The sequence below is a fragment of the Urocitellus parryii genome, chromosome X, assembly GCF_045843805.1.
Source record: "Urocitellus parryii isolate mUroPar1 chromosome X, mUroPar1.hap1, whole genome shotgun sequence".
Lineage (NCBI taxonomy): Eukaryota > Metazoa > Chordata > Mammalia > Rodentia > Sciuridae > Urocitellus > Urocitellus parryii.
The window spans coordinates 21230037-21244822 of NC_135547.1; the positions used below are offsets into that span (position 1 = coordinate 21230037).

Genomic DNA, 14786 nt, shown 5'->3' on the forward strand with positions numbered 1-14786 from the left:
AGTTATGAAATTTCCATTTTCCATGAGGAGAAAAAAAGTGAATCCTTGTGGGAAGAGAAGCTTTGGCCCTTAATAATCACATGGATGTGTGTGATATTCTAGGTTTGAAAGAAATTTTTCACAGGGAGTTTCATATATGGGCATTCACCTTAAGTGAAATAGTTGAGTAATCTCAAAAGTCCAAATATTAAAAATAGCCCAGGACTATTCAATATCACTTTCCATAGTCTGATGCAAAATGTAAAAACTAAAAATATAGTAAATTTTTCATGAAACTAAATTTGTGTGATTGAAAGGCCTACCCTTTATTCTGAGATTATAGACTTCCTGAATTTGGGATTTGAAAATGCTCTTTAATGAACATTGGTTAGTTCCACTGTTATTTTTTTCCACACATCTTTTCTTAGCAAATAAAGAGGTTAGCACTCTTTAGTATATGTATGTACATAATTTTATTTTATTCAACTCTAAAATCCAGAAATCTAGAAACCACATGTATAATGGGAAAGACCCTCAATTAGTGCCCCACAAAAGGTGTTTGCAGCATCCCTGGATGAGAGTTGAGGACATGATCCCCTATCAAATGTTCTGAGGCAAGAACACAGTATGTGAATAGGAAGGAGTAGGGGGAAGATGCTAGAGAAGGGTGAGGTATTTGCAAAACCTTGAACTATAGGTATTTTGTGTAGCTATTTCTTTAGTGTAATCAAAAGAGCTGACAATAACAATTTTAGAGGAGGAAAAGTTTATTTGGCACTCATGGTTTCATAGGTCTCAGTCCATAAACAATTGGCTCCATTGATGTGGGCCCTCTGAAGGAGAATATCATGTTGTGTTGGAAGAAAGCAGCCCAGGACATGGCCACCAGGAAGCCGAAACAGACTGCTTCACTTACCAGGGACAAAACATAAACCTCAGAGCTTATGCCCTCAGCAACCCACCTCCTCCATCTATAACCTACCTGCCTATAGTTACCACCCAGTTAATTTCTATCAGGGGATTAATCGCTGATTAAGTTAAGACTTTCATAATGCAATCATTTAATCTCTAAACCTTCTTGTATTGTGTCACACATGAGCTCTTTGGGGGACACCTCACATCTAAACCATAACAATAAGAATGAAGTTTCATAGGCAGAAATTTGAGATCAAAGATGTCTTGGGGAGATACTTTGTCAATTGAAACTGTGCCCATAATCCACCCAAGCTCAGTTTGATAGATTGTTTGCCATCGTATATAAGCCAGAGCCTGCCTCAATTTTCCAGATGGACTGAAACAAGTATTCAGATGATCTCCTAGGAAAGACAGAGAGATGTTGTTAGAATTGAGAGACATTGTGCAAAACTTTGGGTACATGTGCTTCCAAAAAGGCTAGTGGTAAGTCCAGAATCATTTTTCAGCTTGGCCAGACTGTCCTTAATCAGTTCTCAATTTAGGTTGGGTTTCTGAAAAGTCGCTAAAAGGATCTGTGTGGCTAGTCAGGGCTGTAATGTATTAATTTTTTCAATATCCAGGCATGATTCTTAATTTTCCAATGAATTTTGTAGGAACTCTAAAGAAATAACAATAATGTCCCAGATATGTGTAGCTGAATTGGAGTCATAATTGTCTATAAAATAGCTTAATTGTGCATATATAATTAGATCCTATTTGGAATACTTATTTTGGAATAATCTATGGTTGAATTTCAGTGGTTTTGCTGTGAGTACAAACTACATCCTTGGGCTCACATGTCTCTGGAACACTAACAAGTTAGAACTTCTTTATGGATCCTGGGGGACTTGGATGGGAAGAAATTGCTAAGTAGAGGCAGAGTCTTTCTGAGGGTTTGAAGGGTCTTCCAGACAGCTAGAACCAGAGTTCAGTTCTGAAAATAGTTGAAGTCATATCCCATCTTTGCCACAATTCCAGCTTCTCATGTTTCCCAAATTTGAGACATTGGATTTTAAAAAGATGCCCCTAAATTACCTCACACTGTGGCAATATGTATATTAAACATCTAAATAGAAGATTCTAGATATATAAATAAGCACCTCTAAGGTAGCTTCCTGGACAGGAATATTTACGGACCCACTCCAGAGATGAGTAGGTAAATACTAAGCTTAATCTGACCAAGAATATCTTTTGTTTTCCTATAATCTCATAGACTCTGTGAGGAACAAATGGTTAGGAGTATGGTTACTAAGAGCCACATACTATGTGGCCTTATTATATTAAATCTATGAGCTTCAATTATCTCATCTGTAAAATAAGGAATAATAATATTGCCCATCCCTTAGGATTGTTGCAGAGATTAAGGTAAATGATTTGTATAAAAGCTGGAAATGCTTAAGTAGTCACTTAATGGGTAGCTAATATTATGGATGCCATCCCTCTCTCCTGCCATAAAAATGAAGGTTGTATTTTACAGGACAAAAACCAGTGTGAACTGGCCTGCCAGAAAATATCGAGGATTGAACTATAAAATGGGCATATGTAATCTCTTTGCCAGACATCAAAGATGAGAAGCCTCTAAGGGTTCTAGAGTTTTGTGGACAACTATAGTCTTAGTACAGAGTCAGTTACCTAACATTGTTACCTAACATTGTCTAGCACAGAATCAGTTACCTGACATTGTTCCAACTAGCCCTTACATACAGCAACAGTACAGTGACAGTTTTTCAAGACAGTGATACAGAGGCCCTACAGGATCCCAAAGTACCTTTTCAGTAATCTCAGAAAAATCACATTTGATTTAGTTTGAGTGCTAGTGTCTTTCTATTTCTGTTCTTTAAAATAAATAACTATTGGGCTGGGGATGTGGTTCAAGCGGTAGCGCGCTTGCCTGGCAAGTGTAGGACGCTGGGTTCGATCCTTGGCACCACATAAAAAAATAAAATAAAGATGTTGTGTCCACTGAAAACTAAAAAGTAAATATTAAAAAAAATTCTCTCTCTCTCTCTCTCTCTCTCTCTCCAAAAGTAAATAAATAAATAAATAAATATTAACCAGTGACACCCCACCTTAGCCATACTGGATATTCTTCTCCTCATCTATTGCTGTATAACAAGCTATTTTAAAACACAATTTGTTTATTATATTTCAAGCTTTACTTGATGAGGAATTTGGGAAGATTCAAATGGGCAATTATTCTATTCCATATGGTATTGATTGGGATACCTCAATTGTGGCACGTTGATCTGGTGGTTGCAAGAATCCACACATATACAGGGCACCTTGTTAAGGACTGATGAAAACTGGGTTCAGCTGAATCCCTCCCTTTAAGGCCTTCTCCACATGTTCCATCCATTGTGCTAATCAGATGAATTATATGGCAACTCAAAGCTTTCCTAGCACATATGCCCAGAGCTAAGAAATGGAAACTGCATCTCTCTTATGGCTTGGACCTGATAAAAGATACAACATCCTTTCTGCCATATTCTATTAGTCGAAGCAAGTCTATAGTCCATCCAGATTCAAAGTGACTGGGGGAGGAGACTAGGAAGATGGAGGAAAAGAGAAAGTCACTTTCCTGGCTGTTCCGTGGCTCAAAACTGAGAAAGCGGGCAGCTTCTCAACAAGGTGGGTGAATAAAAAAGGGTCTTTACTGGGAATACTGGACATTCAAGGCATATCTGGGACTCAGGTGGTTATAATAAAATAAGGAAAAAATCCCTAGCTCCACTGCTGCTGTGCCAGTACCAGCAACAGTGGTTCTCTCACCACAGGGCAGGGAAGTGGAGGAATAAGGAAATTAAAGGAACCCACATTTTTAGAAGGTTTTTTGGTATGTCTGGGCACTGCCTGACTATAACCCGAAAGGTGTGCTGCACAATATCTTCAAGCAGGCAAGAAGAGGCATATCTCCTGGCTGCCCACGGACAAAGAAAGAGGCCATTTTTGTAGCCATGCTGTGCGGGGCGGGAGCTGGGGGAGCAAACCTGACAAACCCGAGCTGGGCCCAAAATATAGGCCTTGAAAACCCACACCTCATGACATAAGTTACCAGGAGAAAATCAGATGTAGACAAGGGTTTACATAGGGGAATACTGGTCATGGAAACCCACCCAGCTCCCCTCTCCCCCTTGAGTCCAAACTACTTGCAGGACACGCTGGGAGAGACAAACCTGGCTGGAAATTCAAAAGGTCTGTGGTAGGAGGGATTGAGTTTGGCGAGTGAACCCACCTGGCTTCCCCTCTCACCCTTGAGTCTGGCTGCTCACAGGACCAGCTGGGAGAAATGCACCTGGCCAGGAATTCAAAAGGGTGGGGGTGGGAGTGATTGAGTTTGGAGACAGAACCAGAAAGACCAGTAAGTGCAGGGTCCTCAGGTGATGGAGGAAACAAAGGATTGACTCCTCTGCCACATGAGTGGAAACCAGGGGAGATTTGTGGGATACAGTCCTCCAGTGAGGACTGGCAACTGCTGGGCCCTGAAGGTGTGCTGATTTAAAATCTTCAGACCAATTGTCATTCAGTGAAGAACCTGGAGCCTACCTAAGCATAAACCCTACCTCCAGGAGCTACACCTATGGAATTTCCTCTTACACTCCAGCAAACTCACCTAACATTGCTAAGAAATTTGAACTCCAATGAAATGATTCTTTAACTTTTCATTCAGAACTTTTTTTTCTTTTCTTTATTTAATTGTGAGCTGAATGATTCATGTACACGTTTGCATATTAAGATTTGTCTCTTATTTCTAGCATTTCTTGAGGGCAGTTATTTTTCATGGATCAGTATTTTGAGAGCTAGGATGTTTGATTAGTATATTTTGGGTTTGTTTTGTATTTTATTTTTATTGATTTATTTTTAATTTTTATTTTATACATATTTTTTTCTGTCACTTATCTGTTCCCCTTGATTCTGTTTTCTTCTGCTAACAGCCGAACTCTACTGTTCTCTTTTATTCTTCCTTTAATTTTTTTAACTTCTATTTTCTCTCCTCTTTTATAATAATAACATCCTACATCTCTATTGTTCTCTCCCTGTTCACCATTCAAAATTGTAAACCCCTTTGCAAATTTACTGTTTTTACTGGGGGAAATAACTGATCACATTATTTCTTTTTTAAACTTTTTTTTAGTTGTGGATGGACACAATACCTTTATTTTATTTACTTATTTTTATGTGGTGCTGAGGAGAGAGCCCAGGGTCTCACACATGCTAGGCAAATACTCTACCAACTGAGCTACAACCCCAGCCCACATTATTTCTTTTTATTGTGACAATTAACATGAAGATGTCATACCAGGAACTGTTTGGTTTAATGCTGTATATTATTTGCATTGGTTGTTGTTATTATTTGTCTCCCTCTAAACTATGAGGTACTAGAACCCTTCAGGAACATTATAAGTCCACAGGATAGAAACTCTACTGCCTCAGGTCCATATTAGATGGGTAAACACACAAACAACATGAAAAAGAAAGGGAACAAACCACCTCAAACAAACCAGAATACTTTAATAAGAGAATTTATCTATACCAAAGTGGAAGAAATGTCAGAGAAGGAATTTAGAAAGTTTATAATTAAACTGATCTGTGAGGTAAACTATGATGTAAGGAGTGAAATAAGAGAAAAAAATGCAGGAAGTGAAAGATCACTTCAATAAAGAGAGATTCTGAAAAAAATTAAGCAGAAATATCCAAAATAGAGGAATCAATAAATCAAATTAAAAATTTCATGGAAATCATCACCAGCAAACTAAACCACTTGGAAGAGAGAGTTTCAGGCAAAGAAGACAAAATATATAATCATGAAAATAAAGTTGACCATGGAGAAAAAATGTTAAAAGACCATGAACAGAACATCCAAGAATATGAGGTAATATGAAAAGACCAAAATGAAGGTTTATCAGGGTAGATGAAGGCTTGGAGATACAAATCAAAGGGATGTTCAATCTTGTCAATGAAATAATATCAGAAATTTTCCCAAAACTTAATAATGAAATGTAAAATCAAACACAGGAGGCTTACAGGACGCCAAATATACAAAATTACAATAGACCCACATAAGGCACATTATTATGAAAATGCCTAACATACAGAATAAGGGTAGAATTTAAAAGGCTACAAGAGAAAAACAACAGGTCAAAAATGAAAAAAGTGGAGTATTTAACAAAATACAACACCTCTTCATGTTCAAAACACTAGATGAACTAGGGATAATAGGAACATACCTCAACATTGTAAAAGCCACATATGCTAAACACAGGCCAACATCATTCTAAATGGAGGAAAATTGAAAGCTTTCCCTCTGAGAACTACATACTGTATTGAGAAACGGCATTAGTGGTTAAGAGCATTAGAATTAGACCAAGCTGGATTTGAATCCTAGTTCTCTTACTGACTGTGTTAACTTGATAAAGTAACCAATCTCTCTAAGGCCCAATTTTCTCCATCTATAATGTGAAGGAAGGGTACCTAGTCACAGGTCAAATGGAATTAGATTGTATAAAATTATTAGTAGAGTGCCTAGCACATTGTAAACATTTAATAATAGTTATCATGATGATAATAATTGATGATAAAGCATTTTAAATCTTTGCTTGGATACTTCCAAACTGGAATATGAAATCAAGAATTTTGTCTTATTCATTTCTTCAAACCCAACAACTTGCACAGGTCTTGGCATCAAAATATTATATACATGGATATTTGGATGACTGGATAGCAGCACAGAAATGACATTTTTCTCCACTGCAACTCCGTGGCTCAGATAGGTACAGAAATGGAGGATAATATTGCCAGGTTAAGTAAGCATGAGTTGCTAGGTAGCAAGTAGGCTTGAGAGTACACTGAAACATGACTTAAAATCACAAAGTAAAAGTGTAACTCTGAGGATATAGCTGGCCAAACTAATACAGGACATCTGCAGCATTTCCAATAGGCTGGAACTTTGGGAAATACATGATTCTGAAGAGGGAACACAAACCAATAATCCATGACTCCTCCAGCAATGGCCAGGCCAAAAGACAAGAAGGCAGTGGGAAAGAAGGTTTAAAAGAAGATACAATAAAAGCAAAACAGAACAGGGTATTTATTGTGAAAAGGACTTTGGAGGAAAACCATGGCATTTTGCACAACTCTTTTATATACTTTCCAATCTCCTTCAGAAGTTTGAATTCCTAATATAAATGGCAATAGTACCGACTATTGGGCAATACTCCTCAAGCCAGGCCTGGGGCCAAGAAAAGGGAGAGAATTTCTTTTGTGTTGTATACCCAGTGTGTTTTAATTTGGACTCTTATTCTTCAGGTTATGAAATACTTATATAATGCCCACGATGAGCTGGGGTTGTAGCTCAGTTGTGGAGCACTTGTCCAGCATGTGTGAGATACTTGGTTCAATCCTCAGTACCACATAAAAATAAATTAATAAAATAAAGGTATTATGTCCATCTATATCTAAAAATATTTTTTAAAAGGCTCATGATTTCAGTTTTTTTATTTGATTGGCATTGGATATCCATGTCCATTTTGGTACCTAGTGGTTAAATACAAACAAAAGAAGTGATCCATGTGATAGGAGCCTTTGAAATGTCATGTACAACCCAGTAACAAACCCTACTGGGCAGTGGAGCCTATGGAATTTGTGGCATATGGAACAAATGGAAGAAAGGGAGTTCATATACTCTGGCTTTAGCCATATGTCTTGAATACATTTGCTTTTAAATGAATTTATAAAATATTAATGTAATCATAACAAACAGCAGAGTGGTGAGTACACCAAGGAGGAGTTATATTTATCCTATATATTTGGGTTTTTTTGTTTGTCTCCATTTATTAGTAGATAGTACATGGAGACAGGCATTTCCTTTTCAGTCGAAGTGGTAGAACTTGTTTAATGAAGTGATGTTTCTGTAATCTGTGGTAAGGTAGAGTTGTGAGTGACAGAACTATATGAATAACAATGAGGAGGCAGGCAGAACAATAAAAGGAAGACAAACATTTCAGTAGGAAGAGGAAAATAGATGGGATTGTTTAGTTGGCACGCAATCTCATATTATCTTTTTCCCAACGAAAATTAACAGTTTGTAAATGGGTAAGATAATGTTAACAATTTCTCCAAAATCTTCTGCACAAGGAATCAGATTTTCCAAAGATGTGAATGGCATTCTGAACCAATGCATTCTATAGCACAGCAGAGCCTTATGTTCTCCAAAAACCTACATACCTTCCCCAGCCCTAATATAGAGGCTGACATATAGGAGGCTGTGTTAGTCAGCTTTAGTTCCTGTGATCAATTTAGTCCCTGTGACAAACAATTTAAGGGAGGAAAAGTTTATTTGAGCTCACGGTTTCAAAGGTTTCAATTCATGGTTGACTGGCTCTATTGCTTTGGGCCTGTGGTGAGACAGAATAGCCTGGTGGAAAGGTGTGGTGCAGGAGAGCTGTTCAGTTCTTGGAAGGTGGGAAGCAGGCTGGAGGGAAGAAGGGGCCAGGGATAAGATATAGTTCCCAACGACATGCCCCAAGGGACCTTCTTCCTCCAACCATGCCCTACCTGCATATAGTTTCCATCAACTCTCCATGATGCCATCACATTATTAATCCCTCAGTGGAATAATCCACTGATGAGGTCAGAGCCTTGAGGATACAATCACTTCCCAAAAGCTCTACCTCTGAACATTGCTACTTTGGGGATCAGGTTTTCAATGCATGAGCCCTTGGGGGATACTTCATATCCAAATCTTAACAGAGGCCTATCACAGATGTTTGTGCAATGTGAGAATGAGTGTCTGAATCAGTGAATTTCTAACATTTTGTACATTTTAAATGGAAGGAATGAAACTCACCAATCAGGACTATCATGCTGAGGGTCTTTATCTGTACCCTCTTTTCACCTTTTGGGCTAAATGTCATTGTTTATCCCCAGTTTTACCAAAAAGAAATGGAAGAACATAAATATTAAGAAATTTTCCTCAAAGGTCACATAACTACTTTGTGGAGGTTGTAGAATTATGAGAGCTAAAGGAGGAAGAGGAAGTGTGTGTGTGTGTGTGTGTGTGTGTGTGTGTGTGTGTGTTATTTATACACATAAAAGCATGTTGGGTGAGATGGCAGATTAAGGCTAAAAGTAAATGTTTTCATGAAAATAAAAATTTCTCTTGGGAGATACATTTTTCTTCCTAAACTTTTCTATAGTCTTGATCTCTCAGAATGGCAGACATGTGAGGATGAGAGATGCTTTAGCTTGATTGGAATGACTGCAGTCAGGAATGCCCATGTGCCACCCACTTGCCCATCCTCCCAGACACAGGACCCCTTCTACTAGGCCTGTTAGACCTGAAGTGCTGCTTCTGTGGGAACTAGTTCTTCCTGCTCTTTAGGTTCACCTCTTCCAGTATCTTACGGATCCCCCAAGGTCTCCAGAGCCACCTTGAGGACATCCTTACAGGTATTGCCCCTCTGACTTGTGCTGTGAGCATGGTAAAATCATTAGGAGCAGAGCCTGCTATTATTACTGCAACTACCCCTGTATTACCAGAGCTGCTTATATAATACTTTGTTTGCCATAGACTGTGCAAGGTTATATAGTGAGGACAAGTGTGGGAGGTGGGAAAACAAAGAAGTAGAATGCACTCCCTTCTCTCAAAGAAAATGACATTTTTATATAGAAACAAAGTTAAATAATGAAATCAGTACTGCCTTTAGATGTAGGCAAGTAAGGCCCCACACTAGGCCCATACCTCAGGGGACCCCATGCTTTGGAAGACTTACCTTGATTATCTCAATATTTAACAAGCACACCCTGTAGTGCTGGCCTCTGGCCAGGCAGCAATGCCAATAAGGCAGGTGCCCAAGTCCAGAACATGTCCTGCCTTTGTTCTGGCCATAAGAAGCATCTCACTTGAAATTTTCTAAATTCCCCCTTCAGTGTCTGGTACTGACCAGGGCTAGCAGTGTCATCTGAGGGAGGAGCCCCAATCTCCATCTAGACCCCTATGGATCCCTCTACCCATGGCTCCCCTTTAGGGCACTTTCCACTCCTCTTCTGCACAGATGGAGTCAACTAGATGCCCCTAAGAAGCCTCAGGACTCATGATCAGAGAATCCACCCAGAGTCTTTGTTCCAGGAGAATATCTGGCAAGTAAATCACTCCAGCTGTATGAAATGGCATTTCTTTCCTGGTATCACATGAAACTGTGCCAACAGAATGTTGTCAATGCTGATGTGAGGTGAATCAAATTATATACATTGATGAGTCCCACAGAAAAATATTTTTCTCTGCTCACCCTCACACTTGCTAGAGACATCCCTGAATGAATCAAAAGACAATGTAAAGTAAAATAAGACAGTGGAAATAGTTGTAGAACAGATTTTAGATCTGAGGTTAAGAACTAGAATTATCTGAAAAGGCCTCTTCAAGGAGACTTAAGCTAGCAGTTGAAGCATGGGAGGCAGGGCTTCTGGTAGACTCAACTGATTCTAGGCAGGAAAAACAACATGAACAAAGGCATAGAGGATAGTTCTTATTCAGCCTTTTGTGCTATGCACTGTGCTAAGCACATTGCATTTATCACTTTATTTACTCCTCACAACTCCCTGTAAGGTAGAAGGTATGAACCCTGTTTTGCAGCTAGGAAAATGGTAGAACAAGAACCCAAGTCTGTCTAATCCCCCAAACTGTGCTCTTAATACAATGCTGTACTGTAAAAAGAACATATATATAATGGACAGCAATAAGCCTTTCCATAATGGAGCCGAGGCTGTGTGTTGGAAACTAGTAGAAGCAAGATCAGGAAACAAGATGCAGTCACATTATAAAAGATGTTGGGTATCAAAATTAGATGTAGAGAATTCAAGAAGCCCTGATTAAAGAAGACAACAGCCCTATCCTGAAAGGAAAATGCACAAATTTAATATAATATTTGAGAATTGAGAATACTAAGCATATGGTTTTTTTTTTTAAGAGAGAGAGAGAGAGAGAGAGAGAGAGAGAGAGAGAGAGAGAGAAAGAGAGAGAGAATTTTTAATATTTATTTTTTAGTTCTCGGCAGACACAACATCTTTGTTGGTATGTGGTGCTGAGGATCGAACCCGGGCCGCACGCATGCCAGGCGAGCGCGCTACTGCCTGAGCCACATCCCCAGCCCCTAAGCATATGGTTTTTTAAAAAATATTTTGCCTCTGTCATAGAAAGACTTTTGATTTGAAGCTTATGAGGTAACCATGTTCCTCTGGTTGACCTTGCCTCGTGTTAACTTATTGTTTTTTCTTTCCTCTCCTATTTTAGATTTTGATCCTGCTCTTGGAATGATGACTGGAATTCCGCCAATAACTCCAATGATGCCTGGTTTGGGAATAGTACCTCCACCAATTCCTCCAGATATGCCAGTAGTAAAAGAAATCATACACTGCAAAAGCTGCACGCTCTTCCCTCCCAACCCAAGTACTATTGTTTTTTCCTACTTAAGTCAGTGTATATAAGAAAGCTTTCTTCTTTTTCAAAAGATTACCCAAGGGCTTCATAGATGTATATATAGAAGATTCACCTAGAAAACAGAAAGCAGGAAAGTTTTCTCTGACTATTCAAGGCTGAATTTTATTTGGTATATTTTTGTGTGCTGGTTGCAGTACAAGTGATATAACATTTTCTAATGCCATTTGGTAAGAAATTCAAGTGTATTCATAGAGAATGAAACACATGACACAAATTGATCAACACTGTCACTTGTAGTCTCTGTGTTTCATAACTAAACTGTGTGCCAGTGGTGGCAGAAATTGAGAGTGGTCTGAGCCTACCTAAAGCACATGAGAACATGTACTTGGCACTAAGAATCTTCCATTGCTACTAGCTAGTCACACATCACTCCAACTACTACTATTCGTCATCTGGGCTACAATGCACTGTGAGGTACAATTCAACTTATTTTATTTTTTCCACTTTTTATTGGTGCTTTATAGTTGTACATAATGATGGGATTTGTTGTTACATATTCATATGTGCATACAATATAGCAATACAATTTGTCCAATATCACTCCCTAGTTCAACTTATTGAAAGGGCTAAGACCAATGTTTGGACTAAGATTACTTGTTGCCATCTGGGGCAATATAGTTCATGTAGAAGTGATCTAGAAATCTATCTTGTCCTCAAAGAATAGGCTTCTCCTTAGACTCACCTTAACATATCTCTAATGATGGGTGGCCATATTTTTAGTTAAAATGTACCAGCAATATTAATTGACTTGGAATTATTTTTCCAGATCCACTGGGGTTTTATATACTTTAAATGATTAGAAGCTGCTTCTGCACATGACTGAAACCTCTTAATGATTTGTCCATAGTTGTAGCGATGCTGCTATAATGCAAACACTAGCACTGTTTGTCAAGGGACTAACTCAGGGGTTTAAACCACAGATCAAATTAAATTGCCTTATAAAAATAAATACAAACCTTTTATGTGGGACCTCAGACAAATACTTCATCTCCTACCTTAAATAGGAATCAGTTAATCATAAATCAAGCCCTGGTAAGGACCCAGATTCTACTTAGAATGATCTGATTATAACTGAGAAAGTTTTAGAATCAGTCAGGGTTGGTTGCGTGGATCTTCCTGGCTACTTTTGTGAGTGAACAAATGATCTTAATGCTTTCTGATTTTGGAAATTGATTGCCAACATGCACATCCTTCCAGACCAATAAGAAATATAGGAGACCTGCATCTCAGAGGACTGTATTAGGAGAAGAGTTAATGTGTCACAAGGAAAGTTAAGGAATGGAGAATGTGATGTCCCTTGTAGGCCTTACTTGCCAGTTCAATTAGATTTTTGCTTAGTACCTAGGTGAGTAAGCACTACTTTTTAAAATCTTAGTTCCACTGTCTTCTATATATGTGCAATGATTTTTCTTCTCTTTCTTCCAAAGTGTTGTGTTTGGCATAGAGGAAGCTTCACATCCTTAATAGTACCATTTTCATGTTAAAAGCCAAGAATTTAGGAATTTCCAGTTTTAAAACCTCATGCTCATGAAAAGGTAGAATTCTGCTGATTTAATCATTCATGTATCACATAATTGTCTTGTACTCAGCTTTCATTACTTCAGTCAAGTCTAAGCTAACAGGAGGGCTCACAACCTATGATGCCCTGGTTGGGTGCAATAGATGACTTTAAGGATGTTCTCATTCTAAAATGCCAAAGAATAACACACACACCTTGTTTTTATATCACATAGGTCAATCATTAAGCAGTCTTTTAATGCATGTCAAAATATATAGCTTAAAGAGGCTACAACTTCATAGTCTTTAGTAAAAGAAATAGGCAGAAATCTCTCAAATACACTTTTTTATCTTTCTCTACCCCCAGCCATGCCTTCTCAGTTCTGAGTTGGAAGGACCGAAGAGTGAGAGGGAAGTATCCTCACAACTCAGTTCTTTAGTTCTTCATCCTTTATACTAAGGATGCTGACAGGGCAATTAGTGCCAGTAAAAGAGTGGCTTCTGGGAAGGAACCTGGCTTTGGAACTAAATTCAAAAATAACATCCCTGACAAAGCTTAAAGTAGACTGGTATTCTATTTGCTTTTTAGAGTTTGAATTTTTTTTAAGGGGGCTCTGTTTAATTGTGTGGGGGAAAACTGAGGCACCTTCCTTAGTTCTTTGTTTGAATGCATGGTAAAAGTGCCATTTGTGTTAACAGTGCCAAAACTGATCTTTGTGAAGGTGAGACAAAAACAGGGAGTTGGTATGACTGAACTACTTATTCCTGCCTGTCTCTGGTATAGAATCTTGCACTCAATGGCTTCCGACTCTGAAGTTCCTCCTAGCAATAAATCCTATGATTTAGAGACTTTGTCAGTCTCTTTATTTACCATCCAGTCTGCTTCTAAGTCTTGTTGCCTTGTTAAAAAGTATCATTGTCATCAATTCCTTCCCCTTGTCCCACGTGACACTTCATCCAAATACTAGTCACATACAGAACCTTAAAGTTGTCTTGGGGCTCTCATTGTCCACAGATTCATAGTCCCCTTTCCTGACCTTTAAAACCTTTTACTGAGCTGGGTGAAGTGGTGCACACCTGTAATCCCAGCAGCTCAAGGGGCTGAGACAGGAGAATCTCGAGTTCAAAGCCAGCCTCAGCAAAAGCGAGGCACTAAGCAACTCAGTGAGACCCCGTCTCTAAATAAATACAAAATAGGGCTAGGGATGTGGCTCAATGGTCAGATGCCCCTGAGTTCAATCCCTGGTACCCCACCCCCAAAGAAAAAAAAACAACTTTTCACTCTTTTGCTTCATGTGACTGTCTTCAGTCCATCATTCTACTTGCCACATACCCACCCTTTAGTCAGGTTCAAATGCTTCTGACCTCATACTCCTTACACTCCCATCGAACCCAGCTCCAAGTATATGCTCTCCTGGAACACTTCTGCATGGATGGTACTGAAAGTAAAATCTGTGGTGAATTACACTAGTACCTTGTCATTAAAATGATGCTAAATCCAATAGGCACATCTTAGTCCTTTAAATTGTTTTATGTCTCTGTATTTGTGAATGATAGCAGGAGGGATGGGTGGATAGATAATGGTTGGTGACAGAAAGAGTAGAAAGCAAGCCAAGAAAGTAGGGGGGTGATTACTACTACATGTGATGACTTCTAAATCTATATTTTCAGTCTATATTTCTCTTCAGAGCTTTAGACTCTACTTATTAGACTTTATTAGGTGAATCTACATCAAATGTACCAAAATGGTATGACAGTATGGTATAAGATTATAAATCAAGAGAATTATGTTCTAATCCTAATTAGCTGTGGTATCTTGACCAGTCATATACTCTCTTGTGTCTCATTTTCCTCATCGATAAAA

At 38.6% G+C, this 14786-nt stretch overlaps 1 protein-coding gene across 3 annotated transcripts in view; it reads left to right on the forward strand.

The window, feature by feature from the left end:
- The window catches only part of Enox2 (ecto-NOX disulfide-thiol exchanger 2), a 312579-nt gene that overhangs the window by 236103 nt on the left and 61690 nt on the right, over positions 1 to 14786 (forward strand). For all 3 annotated transcript variants that reach the window (XM_077793746.1, XM_077793748.1, XM_077793747.1), the window contains one exon: positions 11219 to 11374. In XM_077793746.1, the coding sequence (XP_077649872.1) occupies positions 11219 to 11374 (156 nt within the window). The remainder of the gene's footprint in view (positions 1 to 11218; positions 11375 to 14786) is intronic.